This window comes from Pan paniscus, chromosome 10 (genome assembly GCF_029289425.2).
Source record: "Pan paniscus chromosome 10, NHGRI_mPanPan1-v2.0_pri, whole genome shotgun sequence".
NCBI classification, from domain to species: Eukaryota; Metazoa; Chordata; class Mammalia; order Primates; family Hominidae; genus Pan; species Pan paniscus.
In genome coordinates this window covers 27,063,993-27,084,946 of record NC_073259.2, presented here as the reverse complement: position 1 = coordinate 27,084,946, position 20,954 = coordinate 27,063,993, and the positions used below count along the sequence as shown (strand labels likewise).

The 20,954-nt window shown below is 38.5% G+C and overlaps 1 protein-coding gene across 2 annotated transcripts in view; it reads left to right on the top strand.

Moving 5' to 3' along the window:
• Window positions 1–41: 41 nt before the first annotated feature.
• CAND1 (cullin associated and neddylation dissociated 1) overlaps window positions 42–20,954 on the top strand; it is a 47,826-nt gene continuing 26,913 nt past the window's right edge. For both annotated transcript variants that reach the window (XM_003824783.5, XM_034935484.3), the window contains exons 1-2: window positions 42–2,649; window positions 14,779–14,922. In XM_003824783.5, coding sequence (XP_003824831.3) covers window positions 2,582–2,649; window positions 14,779–14,922 — 212 coding nt within the window. In that variant the 5' untranslated portion in view covers window positions 42–2,581. The remainder of the gene's footprint in view (window positions 2,650–14,778; window positions 14,923–20,954) is intronic.

The following is a 20,954-nucleotide window of genomic DNA, read 5'->3' as shown; positions in this document are numbered from 1 at the left end:
AGAAAGATGAAAATGAATTGCCTATGACACCAAGTAAGTGGCTGTAAACATGATTTATATTTAAGGAATCTGACTCCAAATATTATAGTTCAGCTGGAAATTCAAAAGTGAAAAAATTTACACACAGAAAAAGACAAACCATGATTTGCTTTCTGAGTGGACACAGGCTAAAAGAAAGTATTATTGATAATACCAAATGACTGAGGCCTTGAGGTCCACACATACAAAAAAAGACCTGCTTCTTTGTGTGTGTGTGTGTGTGTGTGTGTGTGTGTGTGTGTGTGTGTTTTACATTAAATACGGTGGAAAGGCTATTCAGAGCAAAAGGCAATTAATTGTGGCTGAAGCACTAAGGACAGTCTGATGAAAGATATATTAATCATGGCAGATTGGTAAAATGAAATATGGCATTACTGGGGAGAAAAAATATCATATATTTCGTATATATTATTATCATCATTTTAAGACGTTGTCTCACTCTGTCGCCCAGGCTGGAGTGCAGTGGCACGATCTCGGCTCACTGCAACCTCCGCCTCCTGGGTTCAAGCAATTTTTCTGCGTCAGCCTCCCGAGTAGCTGTGACTACAGGCGCGCCACCATGCCCAGCTAATTTTTGTATTTTTAGTAGAGATGGGGTTTCACCATATTGGCCAGGCTGGTCTCGAACTCCTGATGCCCTGATCTGCCCGCCTCGGCCTCCCAAAGTGGTGGGGTTACAGGCATGAGCCACCGCACCCGGCCTTTATATTACATACATTTAAGTAAAAGGATACATGAGAGCAGATCAGAGGTATGTGTGAAATTTAGACACATATTATGAGGCTAAATCAAGTTTCATCTGTTTTATTAACTCCTATTGCCTGACTTTGAAGTACTCAGTAATAGTTGATGAATACAGAAAACAATGGTAAAGGTCAGGTAGATTTGATCGGATTTGAGTTATGTGTTAGTAGAGAGCTATTTAAAGGTTTGTTGTTGTTTTTAACAGGAGTATCAAGTGAGATTGATTTTTCATCTCTTCACCAGGCTCTCTGTTCTTTTAGAAAGTCCTGTCAGCTAGCTCCATCCCTAACACTTTCAGGGATGTTGATCCCTAGCTGGCAAAACTTGTGTTTAAAATCCCAAATATTAAGCAGATGAAAAACTTGGATACTAAATACTTTCATAACTCATCTCCACGAATTTGTATGTCTGAGGGAACAATACACAGCTGCAGGTCCATCAAGGCCACAAAAGCTAACTACAGAGATAGTCTTTTAGCTATTTTGAAATCAGTAGGGCCTGACTACAGCCATCCGTCGCATACCCACTACTCTTACTAAGGTCCTGCTGGCGTCAGAGAGGTGGTTCTACGATGCACGGTAGGAGTGTGTCTGGCCAGAGAAGTGGGGAGGCTCAGCTGCCTTGGGAGGTGCAAGTAGTAGCGCTAGGAAGTTGCTGCTAGGCCTCTGGCAAGAACACCAACTGTTCCGCAATGCGCCTGGCCAAACTGCAGCAGCCTGCTCTGCAGATACCGCATAACAGAAAAAGCCTGTATTAGAGAATATAAGAATCCGCGGCAGAAACGGAGTGCGCGACGATTCTAAGGTTTTTACCCAGCACGGCTCCCCCATCAGACTGCAAATCCCAGCATTCACTCCTTCCACGGGAGCCAATGAGGAAGCTACTAGTTCCCGCAGCCAATCACATTCTGAGCCAGTATATCACCCGACTGAATTCTGGGATTTGTGGTTTTCACGTGGCAACATTACACCAGGGTGGTTAAGGCAATGCAGGCCACGCGTCTGATCCCAAACGACACCTCCCTGTTATAAATTCTTATGTTGGTTCCGCAAGCTAACTCCTTAACTGTCGTTACTCCTAGGCTTCCTCCTTCTCAAAGCTCGTAATCTTTTTCTCTTAATGTCATTAAATAATCAAGTTATTTTCAGATTAAGGCCCACTTGCTCCACTCGTCTCCTGTCCCTTAACCGTCGCTTTAGAGTCTCGCGAGAACAGCCCCTTTTTTTGTGTTGTCATGCCTCCAAAAGGCGGGTCACACGAAAACTGACACAGGTTTCAGCCAACCGAATTGTCTTTTAACTCTCTTCTCCACAGCGTGCGTGGGGAGGCCTCCGTGAACTCTGACCTTAGCTTTCCGTAGCGTCCCGCGTCTGCCGCCCCCGCCCCCGGAGCGAAGGAGGCGGGCTTTGGCCTTTTGCCCTAGGGAGCGAGTGCGGAGCGAGTGGGAGCGAGACGGCCCTGAGTGGAAGTGTCTGGCTCCCCGTAGAGGCCCTACTGTACGCCCCGCCGCCCATGAGCTCGTTCTCACGCGAACAGCGCCGTCGTTAGGCTGGCTCTGTAGCCTCGGCTTACCCTGGGACAGGCCCACGCCTCGCCAGGGAGGGGGCAGCCCGTCGAGGCGCCTCCCTAGTAAGCGTCGGCGTCGCGCTGCGACCCTGGAAGCGGGAGCCGCCGCGAGCGAGAGGGGGAGCTCCAGTGGCGGCGGCGGCGGCGGCGGCGGCGGCGGCGGCGGCGGCAGCGGCAGCGGCAGCGGGCGGCAGCTCCAGCAGCGCCAGCGGGCGGGATCGAGGCCGTCAACATGGCGAGCGCCTCGTACCACATTTCCAATTTGCTGGAAAAAATGACATCCAGCGACAAGGACTTTAGGTGAGGCCGAGATCCGACCCTCACCCCACCTCGGGGTTCTCGCAGCCGCGGCCCTGGCCGTCACGCAGGCCTTGCCCCACCCCTTCGGCCGTAGCCGGTAGCTTCTCTGCCCCGAAGTCTCCAGCCCACCGGTCCGCTGGCCTCCCGATCCCTGCGGAGCCCCTTTCCTCTCCCCTCTTGCAACCCCCTCCCCCCATTCTTTCTCCTAGGCAGTTGCCCGCCGCGGTCTCTAGGCCCCGTTTGCTTGTCTTAGCGCCCCCACATCCTTCCCTGCCCCACCAGGAGGCGATTCTTGCGTTTCAGGTAGCGCGAAGGGGCTAAACCACCCACCATTGTGGAGAAGGGAGTTGCTCTAGGCCGGGAGACCGGGCGCCGGGCCTATTCGCTTGCCATCCTGCGGCGCTAGGCCGCCGTGCTCGCTGGGGCCCAAGCTGCTGCCCACTCGGGGACCCGGCAGCCTCCTCTCTGCCCGCAGGTGCGCGTGGGCCTTGCTGCATTCAGGTGGAATGATGAACTTTTGCGCTCTTGGCTGATACATAGTTCTTTTTTGGATTATTAATTTTCTTGAAGGTGGGAAGAAGGGGGAGGGGAGCCAGGATGGAGGAAACTTCGCTCATAGGGTTTTCCCGCCAGCATCACTGTCAGTTCCTCTTGTCAGGTAAAACCAACTTAGGAACTCGGGGTTTCAGTCTCATGTCCTCATATCCAAAATCACTGCCAAAGGGGTGGATTGCTGGATCTTAATCATAGCAGACGGATCTTCAAAAGGAAGAGATGTTTAATACGGACCTGGTGAATATGAAGCTTTATTACAGCAGTTCTGTTCAGGAGATCGGTACTGTTGGTTCCAACGTGTTGTAATATGCATAGTGAAGATTTATTATATTTTTACAGGTTATCTTTGTTTTTATTTTTCCTTGGACGCCTCGGTGATTGTTGCATTCTTTCCCGCTTCCCATCTCTCCACAAATAAGTTCTCAATCTAAAAAAAAAAAAAAAAAAAAAAAATTGCTTATTTCCTTATACCTGTTTTGTTCTCTAATGCTTAGTGGTTGTAATTTGGGTGCATTTTAAAGGAAATAACAAATAGTCTTCAACTAAAATTGTGACTAAAGAGCTTGTTTGTTTTGTATGAACAATATGTTTTAACACCTGAAAATGTGTCCGAACCGTGTGGACTGGGAAGAACTTTTCGGATTTGTGAAAGGAGAACCATGAAAAAGTAGTAATTGTGTTCCTGATTAAATTGATATACTGGCTTATTAAAATAGTCAATGACCACAAAACCACGTATTACTTTAAAAAATATTTCTACGTAGGCAGCTCTTAAATGTATTTAAAACTTAAAAATCAGTTCGCTAATGGTAACAATTTTAGTATTGTAACTTTTTGGAGGTGACATGTTTGTTTTGTGTGTTTTAGATTTGTGTAGTTCTAGGGCCAAAATTAAGATTCTTGGGGGAAATAAAGGTTTTGTGTTGTTTTACGGGTTGGAATGCCGTTTGATTTTTGGGGCTTTGCTTGCTTCCAATTCAAGTAATGGATGAGGTGTGTGGCGTGATTTCCTCCCCATTGCTGTCAGTTTGGCTCATCCTGTAAAGGTGGTAAATTTCATTCTGATTGTGGTCAATTTCAGTCTGAAGGTAGCACTTTATAATAATACAATTTTGTTCAACTAGTCAGACTCCTGTATGGGTATAAGTTTAGAAAGGCTAAAGAAATTATGTGGTGATACCATACATGTGATTATTGACTGAAGCTTGCTTTCTTAAATTTCCTGTGAAAGAAAGATAACATGTACATACCTAGTTGTTTTTTTCTTAAATAAATTACATGAAAGAAATAATGCTCTGATACTAAATGACAGTCACTGCTGAATTTGGTAAAGATTATCTATGAATTTTGGTTGTACTGAATTAAAACATTGCCTGGAGGATTAGTGTAATATTGATATATTCCTAATAGTTGGTGAATGCTAAACAAGGTATGTTTAGGAGCAGTACGTGATTTCCAGTAATTTGGCATCATTAAGATATTTTTATCAACTCTCTTCTAAAAAACATTTTTATAATGCGCTGTAGCCATCTAGTTAATAAACAAGTCTTTGGAACTAAAGCACTTTATATATTTAGTTTAAACAGACATTTAATAATTAATTAGTGAGCGTTTGGAGTCAAGAATTTTGAAATTTTTCCTGCATATTTTTAGTATAGGCATTTATTTTAATTTGCTCTTTTTTAAAAAAATGATGCCTTGTTCTCATTAGAAGTTTATTTATTTTGGCTTAAATACCAAGATTTGTGGCTACATATTTTAAAAATACCTAGCACTAGAAGGATCTTGAGGGCAAGGTTAACATTATGGAATGACCAACATGTGCAAAGCACTCTGCCTGTATACTAAGGACGAGAGAAGAAACAAATGCTGCCAAAATGAAGAGCAAATTTTATTATCCTCATGGTAGAATCCAAAGAGAATTTGACCTAGTCACAAGATCTGGGTTCTAATCATGTGTGATTCTTTGTTATGAACTGTAAGATCTTATGCAAGCTATTTAATTTGAGATTACATTTTCACTTCTGAGAGGCATGGACATGACTAATTACAAAAGGTTGCTTATAGGCATAAAATTTCAGGTCTATTTATATAATTACATAGTTCATTAATACAGAGAAGCTAAAGAAATGAATGCAGGCTTAAAAATTTGGAAATTTCTGCGTTTTAAAAGAATCTTTTTGTAGGACTTAATAGGCTCAATTCATTGAAAAATTGTAATATTTCTTTTGTGTTTTAGTATTGTGCATTATTTAAAAATGAGATATTAAGACAGGAGAAATGGGGAAGCATTAGGATGAGAAATGCTGAGATTAGGAACTCTGCCATATGCAGGGTTTTTGTTGTTGTTGTTGTTGTTTTGGGTTTTTTTGTTTGTTTTTTTGAGACGGAGTCTTTTCTGTCGCCAGGCTGTAGTGCAGGGGCGCCATCTCAGCTCACTTCAACCTCCGCCTCCCAGGTTCAAGCAACTCCCTTGCCTCAGCCTCCCAAGTAGCTGGGATTACAGGCACGCACCACCACGCCTGGCTAATTTTTTGTATTTTAGTCAAGATGGGGTTTCACCATGTTCGCCAGCATGGTCTCGATCTTCTAACCTCGTGATCTGCCTGCCTGGGCCTCCCAAATTGCTGGGATTACAGGGGAGCACCGCATCCACCCATGCAGGGTTTTTTGTTTGTTTGTTTTTAAAAAAGGAGACTAGGAGCTCTTTTATAAAAAAAAAAAGGAGGAGGCATTTGTGTGTCTTAATTACCAGGATAGTGCCTGTTACTTACTAGCCTCGGTTTAGAGAAAAGTTATTAATGAATGCCAATTCAAATAAAACCTTCAGAAGAAAAATGAAGAAACATTCCTTGGGACAGTACCTTAGAACAGTGCTTCTCATCACTTCCTTCCTAAAAGAAACACTTCTGGAGTGTACTGAGACTTTTTGCCAGAAAACATTTGTACCAGTGTATATAGTTATTTTAAGGACCTCTAGGGGTGCATGTTCCATAAAGGAATAAAGAGTAAACCTTATAATGTAGCCAATAGATAGGGGATTCGGTTGATACCAGAGTGAAAGCTTTAATGTGGATGAACCATGTGACACTCCATTTGTGAATATTAATATTGAATATTTGGTAGGTTGAGGTAACTAAGTTCTTTTCTTTTTTTTTTTTTTTTTTTTTTTAGAGATAGGGTCTCGCTCTGTCACCCACACTGGAGTGCAGTGGCACCACCTCAATTCACTGCAGCTTCAACCTCCTGGGCTCAAGCGATTTTCTTCCCACCTCAGCCCCCAGAGTAGCTGGGACTACAGGTGCGCACCACCAAACTCAGCTAATTTTTTTTATAGAGATGGGTATCACCATGTTTCCCAGGCTGGTCTCAAACTCTTGATTTCCGGCAATCTGCCCACCTTGGCCTCCCAAAGTGCTGGGATTACAGGCTTGAGCCACTGTGCCCAGCCACTTCTTTTATTTTCATATTCTTCAACCACCAGTTGATTTAAAATATTCCAAGGAATCAAGAGCTAAAGAAAATATCATTATCTCTCTATATATAATAGTTAATATTAATGCTTACTGTGAGCTTGATTTTTGTTTATCCTTACAACTTTAGTAAAAGAGGATAATAATAATCTCGTTTACAGTTGAAGAAACTGAGATTTGGAGAGATTAAGTACTTGTTTAAGGTCAGTTAGATAGTAGGTCTGGGACTTATAGGATCTCTTTACCCCCAGAACATGAACTCTTAACCACGCAGCTATGTCACTTCTCCAGGGTTTAGACTAGGGGATGTTAAGATTCAGGCCTTAAATTTCATTTCCCTCTAAAATTAGGCTTATAGAATATTTCATGCTAGAAGATGCTTTTAATAATTCCTGAAGACTACAAAAAGTTTAAGATCTAGTGCTTACTTTCCCTAAATCTACATGCTTGTTGAATAGTTAAGACACTATTGTAAAAAGATGAATAACCCAGGGCAATATATAATTGTCAGGCATTAAGTGGCAGAGAATATTAAAGCAAGAAGATTCATGTCCATGGAGAGATTTGAGCCAGGTGTTGAAAATGAAACTCTACATAGAAAGTGAAAATGTAAAGCACACGATACAAAACTTCACTGGGGAAGAGGGAATAGATAACCTGACTGTAGCTGGATGGATATTGTCCACAGAACTCCTTAAGAATAGGGACCTTGTCTTACTAAACGGAATCGTTCTCTTTGTCTGGCTCTGGGCCATGTGGGTTCTCAGTAGGGGCTTGTTTAAGTAGAATTGGATTTTATTTCCATTATATAGGGATTTTAGGAACCTCCAGAAAACCATTGTAAAATCAACTAAACTGTTTGTTTAAATACCACTTGATAGAATCTTCTTAAAATAATTCACCCCATTTTGGAATGCAAGTTTTTCCCAATTTGATAAAGGTTTATATTACCAGATTTATTTATTTAAGTGTTTTGGATATTGGACGGTATTTTCTTTTGGAAACTGTTTAAAATGCTTGTAAAAAAAACTCAAGCCTTTTAAGGAATCAGGTTTTCAGAGCTGGAAGGAACCTTAGAGATCCTATCATATAGCTGAAAGTACAGTGTGGGTGGGCATTTACAATAACATAACAGGAAATAGTGAAATTATCTTAAGTACTTGTGCTTGGAGAAAAGCAGGTTTAATCAGAAGAAATAGATTTGCAGAGATTAAGAAGGTGATTTCTGGGCACTTTTAAAAATACTTAGCAGGTTGATGGCAGTAACTTTCTTGATTTTACTTTGATGTTTTTTTCTTGATATATGCTATGCTAACTGGTTATCAGCAGCGATTAGGGCTCACCACTGAGAAAGAGGAGGAAGGGACCTCACAGAGAAAACTGGGAAGAAAGATTAGTAAAAATTAGATTTCTTTACGTGAACAATATTAAGACTATTCCAATTTAGGCCTTGTGTGGTGGCTCATGACTGTAATTCCAGCACTTTGGGAGGCCAAGGCAGGCAGATCATCTGAGGTCAGGAGTTCATGACCAGCCTGGACAACATGGTGAAACCCCATCTCTACTAAAAATACAAAAATTAGCCGGGCATGGTGGTGCATACCTGTAATCCCAGCTACTCGCGAGGCTGAGGCAGCAGAATTGCTTGAACCTGTGAGGCAGAGGTTGCAGTGAGCCGAGATTGCACCACTGCACTGTGGCCTGGGCGACAGAGGGAGACTGTCTCAAAAAGAAAAAAAAAAAAAACTGTTCCAACTTAATTCATAGCACTCTTAAGGAATAACTGAGGAAAAGTGAAATAGCAGTGGTGTATGTGCAGGATCTCTGAAAGGTAATTGGTGTACTGAGTGATAAAATTGACCATATCAACTAGATTTCTGGTTGGAAGCAAGAGTAAAATTGTGTTTATGTATGATGGGAGAGACTGTGGTGAGAGTTATTGTGAGTGCAAGGTATCTATCAATCTAGTGCATACCTAGTGTTAAGTTCCAGACTGTGTTACTCATCACTGTGTTTGCAGAGTAGAGTTCCTTATGTTGGTGCCCTCAAAATACTTGTTGAATTAAGGAATGAGATGGCACTGCCTACAGGTCATATCAACCTGGGAATTCCATTGAAGTCTGAAACGTAAACATTTATCTTTTTCTTTTCCCATCTTAATGCCTTCTTTATCCTTATTTTGGCCTGTTAAATTACCATCCACTGAAAGTCACAAGCAGAAAATCTTTGATATCACCCTTCTCCCGTCTGTCTTCTTTAGTCTCCTGATGAGTATTTCTCAAATTAATCTTGCTGTCTCAGGCCTCTTCCTAACCCAGTTTGTTCCCTCTGGCCATTAGAATTTTCTTCCTATATACTGCAGCTGATCATTGCCTCCCTTACTAATTTCCATTGACTACAAGATAAACTCCAGATTTCTTAGCTGTTGCCCATCTGAATTCGTAGAGACTGCTCTCCTAAAATCCCTAACAGTCTCCCTAGTCTCCTAATATAACTCATTTAGTGGATATTTTCTTTGCTCATCTATTTGGTATATTTTTTAAAATCACTTTTTCCTTCTTGGAATTCTCTTATATGGGCATCCTGACACGAGTTGGGTTTTTGTCCGTAATAGTCAGGGAAAACACACACTTTAGGGTATCAGAGGATGTTAGAAGGAACCTATTCATTTGGGTAATTTGGGAAAGAGTCTAAGGAAGTGAAGCCTTGCTTTAGGTTGAGTGTTGTCAGAAAGTGAGGTCAATTCTATGATTCGGCCTCTTAATAAATTTTATAGGGAGGGCTGACCTAAGCAGGGGGAAAGCTGTAGTTGGTAAAGAAGTATCAGTCACTCATTTAACTGGAGAGGGGAATGTTTGGTATTTTGTATTGCTCAGTGACCTTGTCCGAAATGGATGTTCTGTGAGATTGTTTATGTCCAAGAAAACAATATGCCTTAGCTGTTAAGCATCAGATCGGTTAGTAATAACACTGAGGTTTAGTTATGAGTCTCAGGTAAGTTTCTGGAATGTGGAGGCTGCTGTTTTTTTCTTTATCAGTGCCCACTTTTGGCCAAGGGTAGACAAAGTTGGGCTGCAGGACATTAATTTTTGATTTTCACATCTTCACTATGGCGGAGATTTTGTTAAGATCAGAGGAATATCCATTCCATGTCGTTTGCAGTTTAACCAAAGTTAATCCTTTCTTCTGTTGTAAGATGAGCAGTTTATTCATCTGATGTGACAGTGGCTGCAGGGTAACATTAAGACTCTGGACAAGGATATGTTAGCTGACTGTATTACCCAGTCTTGTGGTTTTCCTTTTACTTCTTTCCTGCTAGCTCATCCTTACCATCCCTATATCTAATCCATTTTGAAGAACTATTAATTTTAGTTTGTAAAATTCAAACCAACTAGTTCTCATTATTTGTAGTACGTTTTGTAACATTATCACAAACACTGAGTTAGCAAGTACTGAACCATTGCTTCTGAGGGAATTATGGAATTAGTTTCTATGAGTCCTGAGTCACATTATTTTAATCAGTTGATGAGTTTGTAACCTTGTTTTATGAGTGTTTCTTTTAAAGTTGTCTTAATATATATTGCTGATTTATTAACATTGAATTCACAGCCAATAAAGAAGCTTATCTAACACATATGTTTTTTTCAGAAGGCACATTATAGCCTTCTTGCACTTAGGAATGCTAGACAGCATTTCAGCACTGTGCTTGGAGGCCATATTAAACAACAAGAGCACCAAGAAAAAGCACAAACATGTGAAAAACATGGGCTGAAATAGGCCAAGAAGAAGATGCTTGTTTACAACATGAGAGCTGGAGCTAGAAGGCAGAGTGTTGCTTTGTGCCACCACAGCTGGGAATGTATGTGTTGGATTACTCAAAATTTTCACCACTCGACACTCATCCAAATGACTGTGAAACAGGAAGCATTAATTTTGGCTTTACAAATAAATGTTAATGAGTAGGTGAATTTGCAAATATGGAACCTGGGAATAATGAGAATCAACTGTATGTCATTTTTTTTTCCATCTTCATTGATTGCCATAACCTAAGTCAGGCTATCATAATTTCTCACTTAGTCATTCTCCTAACTAGTCTCCATTCAGTATGGCCAAATGAAGATTTGTTCTCTCCACAGTATGGTCCACAGTATAGCTGGAGTAATGTTTCTGAAATGTAAATCTGATCATTGCATTTATTCCCCATCTGTAACCCAGTTGTTTTTCAGTAGCTTCCCATTGCTCTTAGAATAAAGGCTAAAATCCTGATATGGTCTACAAATCCTTTAAATTCCTGGCCCTTGCTTACCTGGCACTAATTTCCTCCTGCTTCACCATAATTTTGCCTACTCTTTATTTTTGAGACAGAGTGTCACTTTTTTGCTCAGGCTGGGGTGCAGTGACGTGATCTTGACTCACTGCAACCTCCACCGCCCGGCTTCAAGCGACTGCCTCCCAGGTTCAAGCATTTCCCCTGCCTCAGCCTCCCAAATAGGTGGGATTACAGGCATGTACTACCATGCCTGGCTAATTTTGTATTTTTGGTAGAGACGGGGTTTCACCATGTTGTCCAGGCTGGTTTGGAACTCCTGACCTCCACCTGCCTAGGTCTCCCAAAGTGCTGGGATTACAGGTGTGAGCCACCATGCCCAGCTCCTACTCTTTAGATCAGTCTTTCCTGACACAACCCGCAGTTCAGTCTAGGTCATGTTACTTTGTTTATACGATAGTGCTTTCTTGTTTTGGGATGAATCTCACTCTGTCACCTAGGCTGTAGTGCAGTGGCTCAATCTCGGCTCACTGCAACCTCTGTCTCCCAGGTTCAAGCGATTCTCCTGCGTTAGCTTCCCAAGTAGGTGAGAATACAGGTGTACACCACCACACCCAGCTAATTTTTGTAATTTTAGTAGAGACGGGGTTTCACCATGTTGGCCAGGCTGGTCTCGAACTCCTGACCTCAGGAGATCTGCCTGCCTCGGCCTCCCAAAGTGCTGGGATTACAGGCGTGAGCCACTGGCACCTGGCCCCATAGTGTTTTCTTGATAACACTTTCCTTCATAGCATTTATCTTAGTTCTTAGTTCTACAGGTGCTTACTCATACATGCAATTTAAAAAGTTAATATGCCTTTTACTAGACTGCAATGTAAGCTCCAAGACAGCAAGAATTGTGTGTGCTTTGGTTAGCCCTTATATCAGCAACAACTAGTACAGTACCTGATATGTAGTAGGTTCTTATTACATAGTGTATGAGTATATAACGCCATTCCCATTTTGACCTCAGCCTATATTCCCATCATCTTCCTATTAGGTTTCTGTGCTCCACATACTGAACTGTTTCCTTAGTCCTTCACTCTGAGGTGCTCTGTCCTTCCCCACCACCAAAAAAAAAAAAAAAGTAATTTAAATTCCAAACCAATTTTTCCCATGCAAACCCCTATTCATCCTTTGAGATCCAACCTAACAGTCAACTCTTGGGTGTGATAATTTCCATATGCTCTTGAGTAGTGTTTTATAAAATGTATTGAGATCTGTGCCCTTAGCACCATACCTAAAAGAGTAAATGCTGAAGAGACATGGACAGCTTTCAAACTGGTCAAACAGCTTCCTTAATAAGATTAATAGTGTAAATTTTTAATACCACATTTATAGAAGGAATAAATTATTCCCAGAACTTTATGATTTCAGGGTCACCATTTAAAAGCAACTCTTGGTATTATAATAATCTACTTTTTCTGCTTTTTAAAAATATCTATTGCTAATTTTGATAGTGCTCATTTCAACTTTTTAAAATATTTAACCATTAATCATAGATTTTTGAAAATCAGCAGGCTTCTTTATTACAATATAAGTAAGCTTCTTGATGTTAGGGGGGCCAAACTGTATTCAACTTTTATCTGTCCTGATTTCTTAGTCCAGAGTTTCTTACATAATAGACAGTGAATAAATAAACAATAAGTAAAGAATGAATTTGTGCCGGTAGAACCATACAGGACCATAAAACAACTTTTTACTTGGGATTATGTTTTTCTACTTAAATTGATGATCCCTGTTTTCTCTCGAAGCAGATAACTGGCACTGCAGTGGTTCTTAGAGGTCATAACTATTATGGTTATTTAATGGATTTTGTTTAAGTAAAACAGTTAAGATTTTTTCAGTACTTTGTGTGCAGGAGTGCCTGCATTAATGTGTTATGCAATTTTTCCACTTTCCAGAATATTAATGAAAATTAGTCATGTAGTTTTAATTTTGTTTTGTCACATTATAAAATGGGTGAGGGGCTTCCAATTAGGAGAGCTGTGTCCATTTTTTAAAAGTACATGCTTAATTGATCTTGTATTGCCCCAATGCAAATATAAGCTTTTTAAAAAATAAGCAGTTTTACAGAACGTGGTAAGAATTAAACTATTAGGTTGGTGCAAAAGTAATTGTGGTTTTTGCCATAATACATACTTGCATGTAGTGTAAAACTTTGTCAGATCAGCATTAAATGAACATACTAGTTATTGGAATTATCCTTAAAATTACCGTACATGTAATGCATTTCTAAATTATTAAGTTGTTTTGCCAACCTTTACCACACAGTTTATTACCCATGTTGCGGACTATCTCCGTAGCTGTTTATCAATTCAGCTCCAATAGTTGTTTTTTTGTTTAAACATGGATTTTGACATTTCTCTGTAGTGTACAAAATAATGTATTTTTACTAAAACTGTATCTGGTTCAAATAAAAGAAAAAAGTGTTAACTAGTTATCTTAGTTGGATTGCTTCCGTAAGTGGAGGGGAGCCAAGAATTATGGGACAAGTTCATTTGGCTTTTAAGGAGGTCTTAGGGCTTTATTTGAATGTGATTATCTCATATTCTGAGAAATCACTTTTAAAACAATGAATTGTTTGGTGAGGCATATGGAGAAGAAAATCTGAGATGCTGTTTATACCTTATTTTACCTGAGACTCTATTTATCTTGTCCACCATTCAGTCCTTTTCATTTAAAGCTCAGATTAGATGATTGATCACTCTGGGTTTTTGCCAGGCAACACACTGTTAAACCTTCCTTTGGCAGTGGTTCTTAAGGGGAGGGGAGGTGGGAGATGTCAGGGGGAAGAGCTACTTTCTAGAATCACCTCTTCACTATTTTGAAAATAAGCCTGGTGGCTGGGCACAGTGGCTCCTGCTTGTAATCCCAACACTGTGGGAGGCCGAGGCAGGCGGATTCCCTGAGGTCAGGAGTTCAAGACCAGCCTGGGCAACATGGTGAAACCCTAAAATACAATAATACTAAATTTTTTTTTATAAATTATTTTTTATAAATTATAATTATTATAAATAATACTAAATTATTATTTTTGTATAGTAAATATTAAAAATACAAAAATTAGCTGGGCGTGGTGACAGGTGCCTGTAATCCCAACTGCTTGAGAGGCTGAGGCAGGAAAATAGCTTGAACCTGGGAGGCGGAGGTTGCGGTGAGCCGAGATCCTGCCACTGCACTCCAGCCTGGGCGACAGAGCAAGACTCCCTCTACCAAAAAAAGAGAATGAAAAAGAAAATAGGCCTGATACCTAGTGATGGGTATTTTGGAAAATTTCCAGTAATATGTGATCATCCCCTGCAATGCAACATACTTGTTTTGAAAGTGTTCTTAATGTTTGGAAGGTGTTCTTAATGTTTTTGGTTAAGGGCTTCCTAGATAGAATTCAAATCTCATGTAAAGAAAAAGTAAAGAGGAACTTTTCTCACCTAAAAGCAGTGATGCAATTAATTAGAATGAAAGAGTACTCACTGTAGGTCCTGGTAGTCAATTTGAGATCAAGACTGACCTGGGGAAAATAATTTTGGATAGTGGTACCTCATACAAAAGCAAATCAGTACTTAAAAAATCTCACCGTCTCTCTGGATACAATGAATTTTAAGTACATTATTGCTCTTTTCCTCGGTAGCTTTTAGATTAAATTTATGATCACTTTTTTTAAAAAGTGGATGAGTTTTATAATAAAAGATGTTTCTGTTGAGTGAATGGTATAGCAGTGGATTTGAAAAATCATTATCTTTTTAAATTAATGCTTTAAAATTTTAAAATTAACAAATCTTATTTTTTTGATAGGTTTATGGCTACAAATGATTTGATGACGGAACTGCAGAAAGATTCCATCAAGTTGGATGATGATAGTGAAAGGAAAGTAGTGAAAATGATTTTAAAGTTATTGGAAGATAAAAATGGAGAGGTACAGAATTTAGCTGTCAAATGGTAAGTTGTTTTTTACTGGTTGAGTCTTTCTTCCTGCTCCCCCAACCCTGTTTTTAAAAACTGTATGATAACTAGTAAATTATCTTAGCCTTGTACTATCTCTTTCTAGTGTTTGTGTGTAGAATTTTTAGGTGACTAATGTTTAGTGTTTGTATATGGTATATATAGTGTATTTCCTTACAGCATATAAGTTACTAAATGGTATTTTCTTTTAATTCTTACGAAGTGCATGTAGGGAACTCCAAAAACAATGGTTCTCTCATTTGTTTCACTATAGTCTACATTTTTAGCTGAGTTAAAGGCCTACTTGCCTCTATGTATCTCTGTATTCCAGTGGGGATGAAATTTTAAAATGAAATGATTAAGGAAAATTAAAAACTAATAATAATAACATTCTTTTTTTTTAAGGCAGGGTCTCACCTTGTCTCCCAGGTGAGAGTGCAGTGGTGTGATTACAGCTCGCTGCAGCCTTGACCTCCTGGGCTAAAATCCTCCTGCCTCATTTTTTAAAATTTTCTTGTAGAGACAAGGTCTCACTCTGTGGCCCAGGCTGGTCTCTAAGTCCTGGGCTCAAGTGATCCTCCCACCTTGGCCTCCCAAAGTGCTGGGATTATAGGCATGAGCCACCATGCCCAGCCAAAAAACTAATAATAATAAAATTCTTAATAAAGAATAGCAGCAGTTAAACCATAGTTAACTCAAAACAACACTGATGATACAATATATATATCATCAGTTGATACAATATACATATACGATAGTTACAGAGAGTCTTTTCTAAGAAATATGGAGATTCTGATTGTCTTTGTGTATACATTGCAGTGGGAGCTTCTTGCTATGCATGATGTTGGCAGTTTGGTTTCTTATTTTTAGTAGGGTAAAGAATTTGAGTTCTCAATAAATTCCATTAACATACTGATTTAGTTTATGAATGTCAACTTTTAGAAACCCTTAATTTACATAGTTATTAGTATAACCTTTAGCCTCATAAAAATTATGGAATTATGTCTTTTTGTACATCATTATATTTGGTATCAATTTAAATAAAGCATTATCCCATTGTTACTTCTTTTTAAAGGGTTTTAAATTTGTTTTAGCCTAAACTTTTACATATCCCTTGTAAAAGTAAATAAAAATATGAGAACTAATTTGTCAGCATAGAATTTCCAGACATGCAATACAAATTTCTTTAACTTGGGACATTTGCAAGTTTAAAATAAAATGGGTCTTTCAAAAAATGGTGTTGTATGGGAGTGGTGGCTCACACCTGTAATCCTAGCACTTTGGGAGGCCGAGGCAGGTGGATCACCTGAGGTCAGGAGTTGGAGACCAGCCTGGGCAACATGTAGAAACCCTGTCTCTACTAAAATATGAAAATTAGCCAGGCATGGTGGCGCACGCCTGTAATCCCTGCTACTTGGGAGGCTGAGGCAGCAGAATCACTTGAACCTGGAAGGCGGAGGTTGCAGGGAGCCAAGATCGTGCCACTGCATGCCAGCCTGGACGACAGAGCAAGACTGTGTCTCAAAAAAAAAAAAAAAGTGTTATAGAATGATACAGATGAGTCAGTAATTTTACTTTAATTCTTTATCTTTTAATATCTTTTTGCCATGTGCCTAATAAACAAAATTAAACTTTGTTCAAAATATATCCTGAATGTTTCTCAACCTTTTAAAAAAATAAGTCTTTAAAAAAGTAATCTTTGTCCCATATTGAGAGTTGGGAGGTACGTACTTCTTAGTCACTTTAGTATGTATCTTTACTCATTAGGAACCTGAGTTTCTTGACCTTCTGTTGATATTTTATATTTATAATTAGAGGAGTTGGGGAGAAATAACATATATTCAAGAAAATAAAGGAATTAGGATATAAATAAATAGAGTAGGGGATAAAATGATAGTAAATAATCTAAGAGCTGGGTCTTGGAGGATGGAAAATCCCAATAGATTATTAAGCAGCCATATATCAATTATTAAGCAGCCATATCAAAAAATTGGAAAAATTGAACAAAAACTTTCCATTTTTGGAAAAATTGAACAAAGAATTCATCACCCAAAAGAAAGATCCAGAAATATTTCACAGATGTCTTTAAAACCTCAAAGAACAGATAATTCCAGTACAGAGTTGTAGTACTGTTCTAGAACATAGGGTAAGTATGAAAACCTTCCAGACTTTTATTTAAATTAAGTACTGATAACAGATCCTTACTAATGATAATACTTAAAAAAAAAAGAAAGAAAACTATAGACTAGCTTCATTTAAATGTTCAAAATAAAATATAGCAGTGTATTATTAGTAACATACTGTGACTAAGATTTTAAGGGGGCAGTTCAGTATTATATGCTTTATTAATACAGTTATTATGTTAGTAGGTCAAAGGGAGAAAAAACTATCTGGTTAGTTGTCAAGACACTGGTAAGAGTCAACATTGACTCTTGATTAAAACAAAACAAACAAAAGCACTTAGTTTACTTAGTATAATTAGGGAGGTAAAGAACTTCCAAAAACCAGCATCATACTTGATTTGTCATTAGAGTGAAGAACAGGTTGAAGATGTATTATCCCACTTGACAGAATTCATCATCTGTTCCAGGTAAAACATGTAACAACATAGGAATTGATAGGTCCTTAAAAGAGTACACATGCATGTACACACACACACACACAAACTTTCTTCAGCCCATGCACACATACACACACACACACTTCAGCCCCCGCCCCCGACACACACACATACACACACTTACTTCAGCCCAAAAGTTATAAAATACCAGATACATTCACCCTAAAGTCAGGGACAAGGCAAATATGTGTATCTCTCTGCTGTTTCTTTTGAGGGTATTAACCACTTTAAGACAGAGGGGTAGGAAGAAAGTTAGAGGCATAAGAATTGAAAAGTATATGTGGGAAAAACAAGTCAATTAAGAAAAATTGAATTTACAAAAAGAATTCAGTGAGGTAGGATGTAAAATTTACAAAATTAGTAGCTTTTCATATAAGCTTTTGATAAGTAGCTTTTCATATGGGCAATCAGAAGATACAATAGAAAGGAACACCCATTTATTATAGCAACAGAAAGACAACGTAGGAGTAAATGTAACAAGAATTGTTACAGTGGTGACCTTGTATTGCAGTGTTGTGTAGTGTAAGGTAAGATTACAGTTTGCTGTTGTTCCAAATTTATGGGAGAAAAATTTTAAAATACTTCAAGATACAAAAATGTACTTGAACAAGCAGAGAGATATTTCATGTCCTTGGATGGGATAACTCCACATCATAAAGTTTTTGGTTCTCTTCAGGTTACTTTTATGCTAAACTAATTATAAAAATCATTAAGTTTTTTTCCAGAAACTAGACAAATTGACTAAAGTATATTAGGGTTGAGAGTGAGCATGTGCTGAAGATAGTTAAGAAAACTCTGAACAGGTAGAACAATTGCTGAAGGTAGAGAGGTGTTGGTTAGCCCTATAAATATTATGTCTCTATAATCAAAGCAGTGAGGTAGTGGGGCATTAATAGACCAGTGAGGTAAAATAGAATGTAAAGTATGTTATGAAGGTGGCATCACTGAGAAAAAGATGGACCTTTTTCAAATGACTGGATAATTGTTTGATAAAATTGTATAATTTTATCATACAACATCTCCAATCAAGGTCACTATTATTCATGTTTTATTTACCATAAATTAGTTTTGCCTGTTACAAAACTCATATAAATGGAATTACATAGTATGTGTTCCTGTGTCTGGCTATTTTTGCTCTCGTAACACCACAAGTTCATCCATGTTGTGTATATTAGTAGTTCATGCCTTTTTATTAATGATTAGTAGTCCATTGATGGTTTGTTTATTCATTTGGTTTCTTTCATGGATTTGACTACTGTGAATAAATATACAGTGAACGTTTCGTGTACAAGTCCCTTTTAGGACATGTGTCTTTGTTTTATTTTATTTATTATTATTATTTTTTTGAGACAGAGTCTCGCTCAGTCGCCCTGGCTGGTGTGCAGTGGCTGGATCTCTGCTCACTGCAAGCTCCGCCTCCCGGGTTCACTCCATTCTCCTGCCTGAGCCTCCTGACTAGCTGGGACTACAGGCGCCCGCCACCACGACCAACTAATTTTTTTGTATTTTTTAAGTAGAGACGGGGTTTCACCATGTTAGCCAGGATGGTCGCGATCTCCTGACCTCGTGATCCGCCCACCTCGGCTTCCCAAAGTACTGGGATTACAGGCTTGAGCCACCGCGCCCTGCCGTCTTTATTTTTCACTGATACCCAAGAGTGAAACTGCTCTTGTTCACTTAGCTTTTTATGAAAACGCCAAATTGTTTCCCAAAGTCTATCTACCACTTTATGTGAAAGTACCAGTTGCTCCACATTCTCACCAGCCATTTGGTTGTGTCAGTTTTTAATTTTAGCCACTTCAGTAGGGGTGTAAGTGTGGTTTTAATTTCTATTTCCCTGATAACTAATGATGTCAAGCACTGTTTCCTGTGTTTTTTGGCCATTTGTTTTTTTGTGCATGGACTTTTTATTATCAAGTTGTAGTTCTTCTCTGAATTTGATGAGCTTAAGTTTTTAATTTTGGTTTTGAATTTACTTTAGTTTGATTTAATTTATAAGTTAATTTAAAATTTTCTTTTATGGTTATTGTTTTCTGTGTCCTAAGAAATCTTTGTTTACCTTAGGTTGTAAAGGTTTTCTCCAAATAAGATTTCTAATTTTAGCTTTACTTTTAGTTCTATGATCTATCTTGAATTTATTTTTGCAAAGGATGTGAGGTAGGAATTAACTTTTTCTTTTTTTCTCCAAATGGATATCCAGTTGATGCAGCACCATTTATTGAAAAGACCTTCCTTCCCTTCTGAATTACTTTGGCATCTTCGTCAAAAAATCAATTGACTATAAAAGTGTGGGTCTGTTTTTAGATGCTGTTTTGTTCCATTGGTTTATTTGTCTATACTTATACCAGTACAACAGTTGCATTCATTGTAACTCAGGGTTTATCAGCTTTGGCATTACTTACTCTTTGGGCCAGATAATTCTTTTTGTTGTTGGGAGCTATGTATTCTGTGTATTGTAGAGTGTTTAGCAGCATCCCTGGCCAATAGCATTCCCACCTCTCCCAATTGTAACAATCAAAAATGTTTCTTGGAGAGCAAAAATTGCCCTGTTGAGAAACATGGGTGTAGATACGTGTAAAGTAAAAGGTAATTTAAGTTCTCTAGCTTCATTCTTCCTTTCTCAAGAGTAGTTTAGTTTTTTAGGTCCTTTATATTTCCATGTAAATTTTAGAATTGTCAGCTTTTATTCTTAAAAATAAGCTTGCTTGAATTTTGATTAAAATTGTGTCTGTCGAAGCTTTAGGAGTATTTGAGAAGAATTTGTGTATTAACAATACTTAGTCTTTCAACCATGAACCATAGTATCTCATACTTGTTAAAGTCGTTTTTGCTGAGTCCTCAGGATTTTCTACCTAAACAATCGTCATCAGTGAATATCCCTTTCTTTCAATCCTAATTTTGGTGATTTATGTTCCTTTTTTTTTTAATCATCAATTAATTGAATCAGGAACTTACCAGCTTTACTAATCTTAATCAAATACCTGACTTGTAGGTTTATTAATTTTGTCTGTTGTCTGTTTCATTGATTTTTTCTGTGATTATTGCTTTCCTAATGGCTTTCTTTCTAATTTAAACATATAAAGGTATATATTTTCCTCTAAGTATGTCTTTAGCTACATCCTACAAATTTGGGTATATTCATTATTCAGTTTGAAATATTTTTAATTTTTGATGTGATTTTTTTTTTTTTTTTTTTTTTAGTCCATTGGTTATTTAGAAGCAGTTTCCAAATATTTGGAGGTTATCTATTTTTTTACTGGTTTATAATTGAATTCTACTGTGGTCAGGGCACCTTCTTTTAACATTTATTGAGATTTGTTTTGTGGTGTACCACATGGTAGGTCTTGGCAAATATTTTATATATACTTGAAAGTATATTCTGCAGTTGTTGGGTAAAGTGTTTTATAAG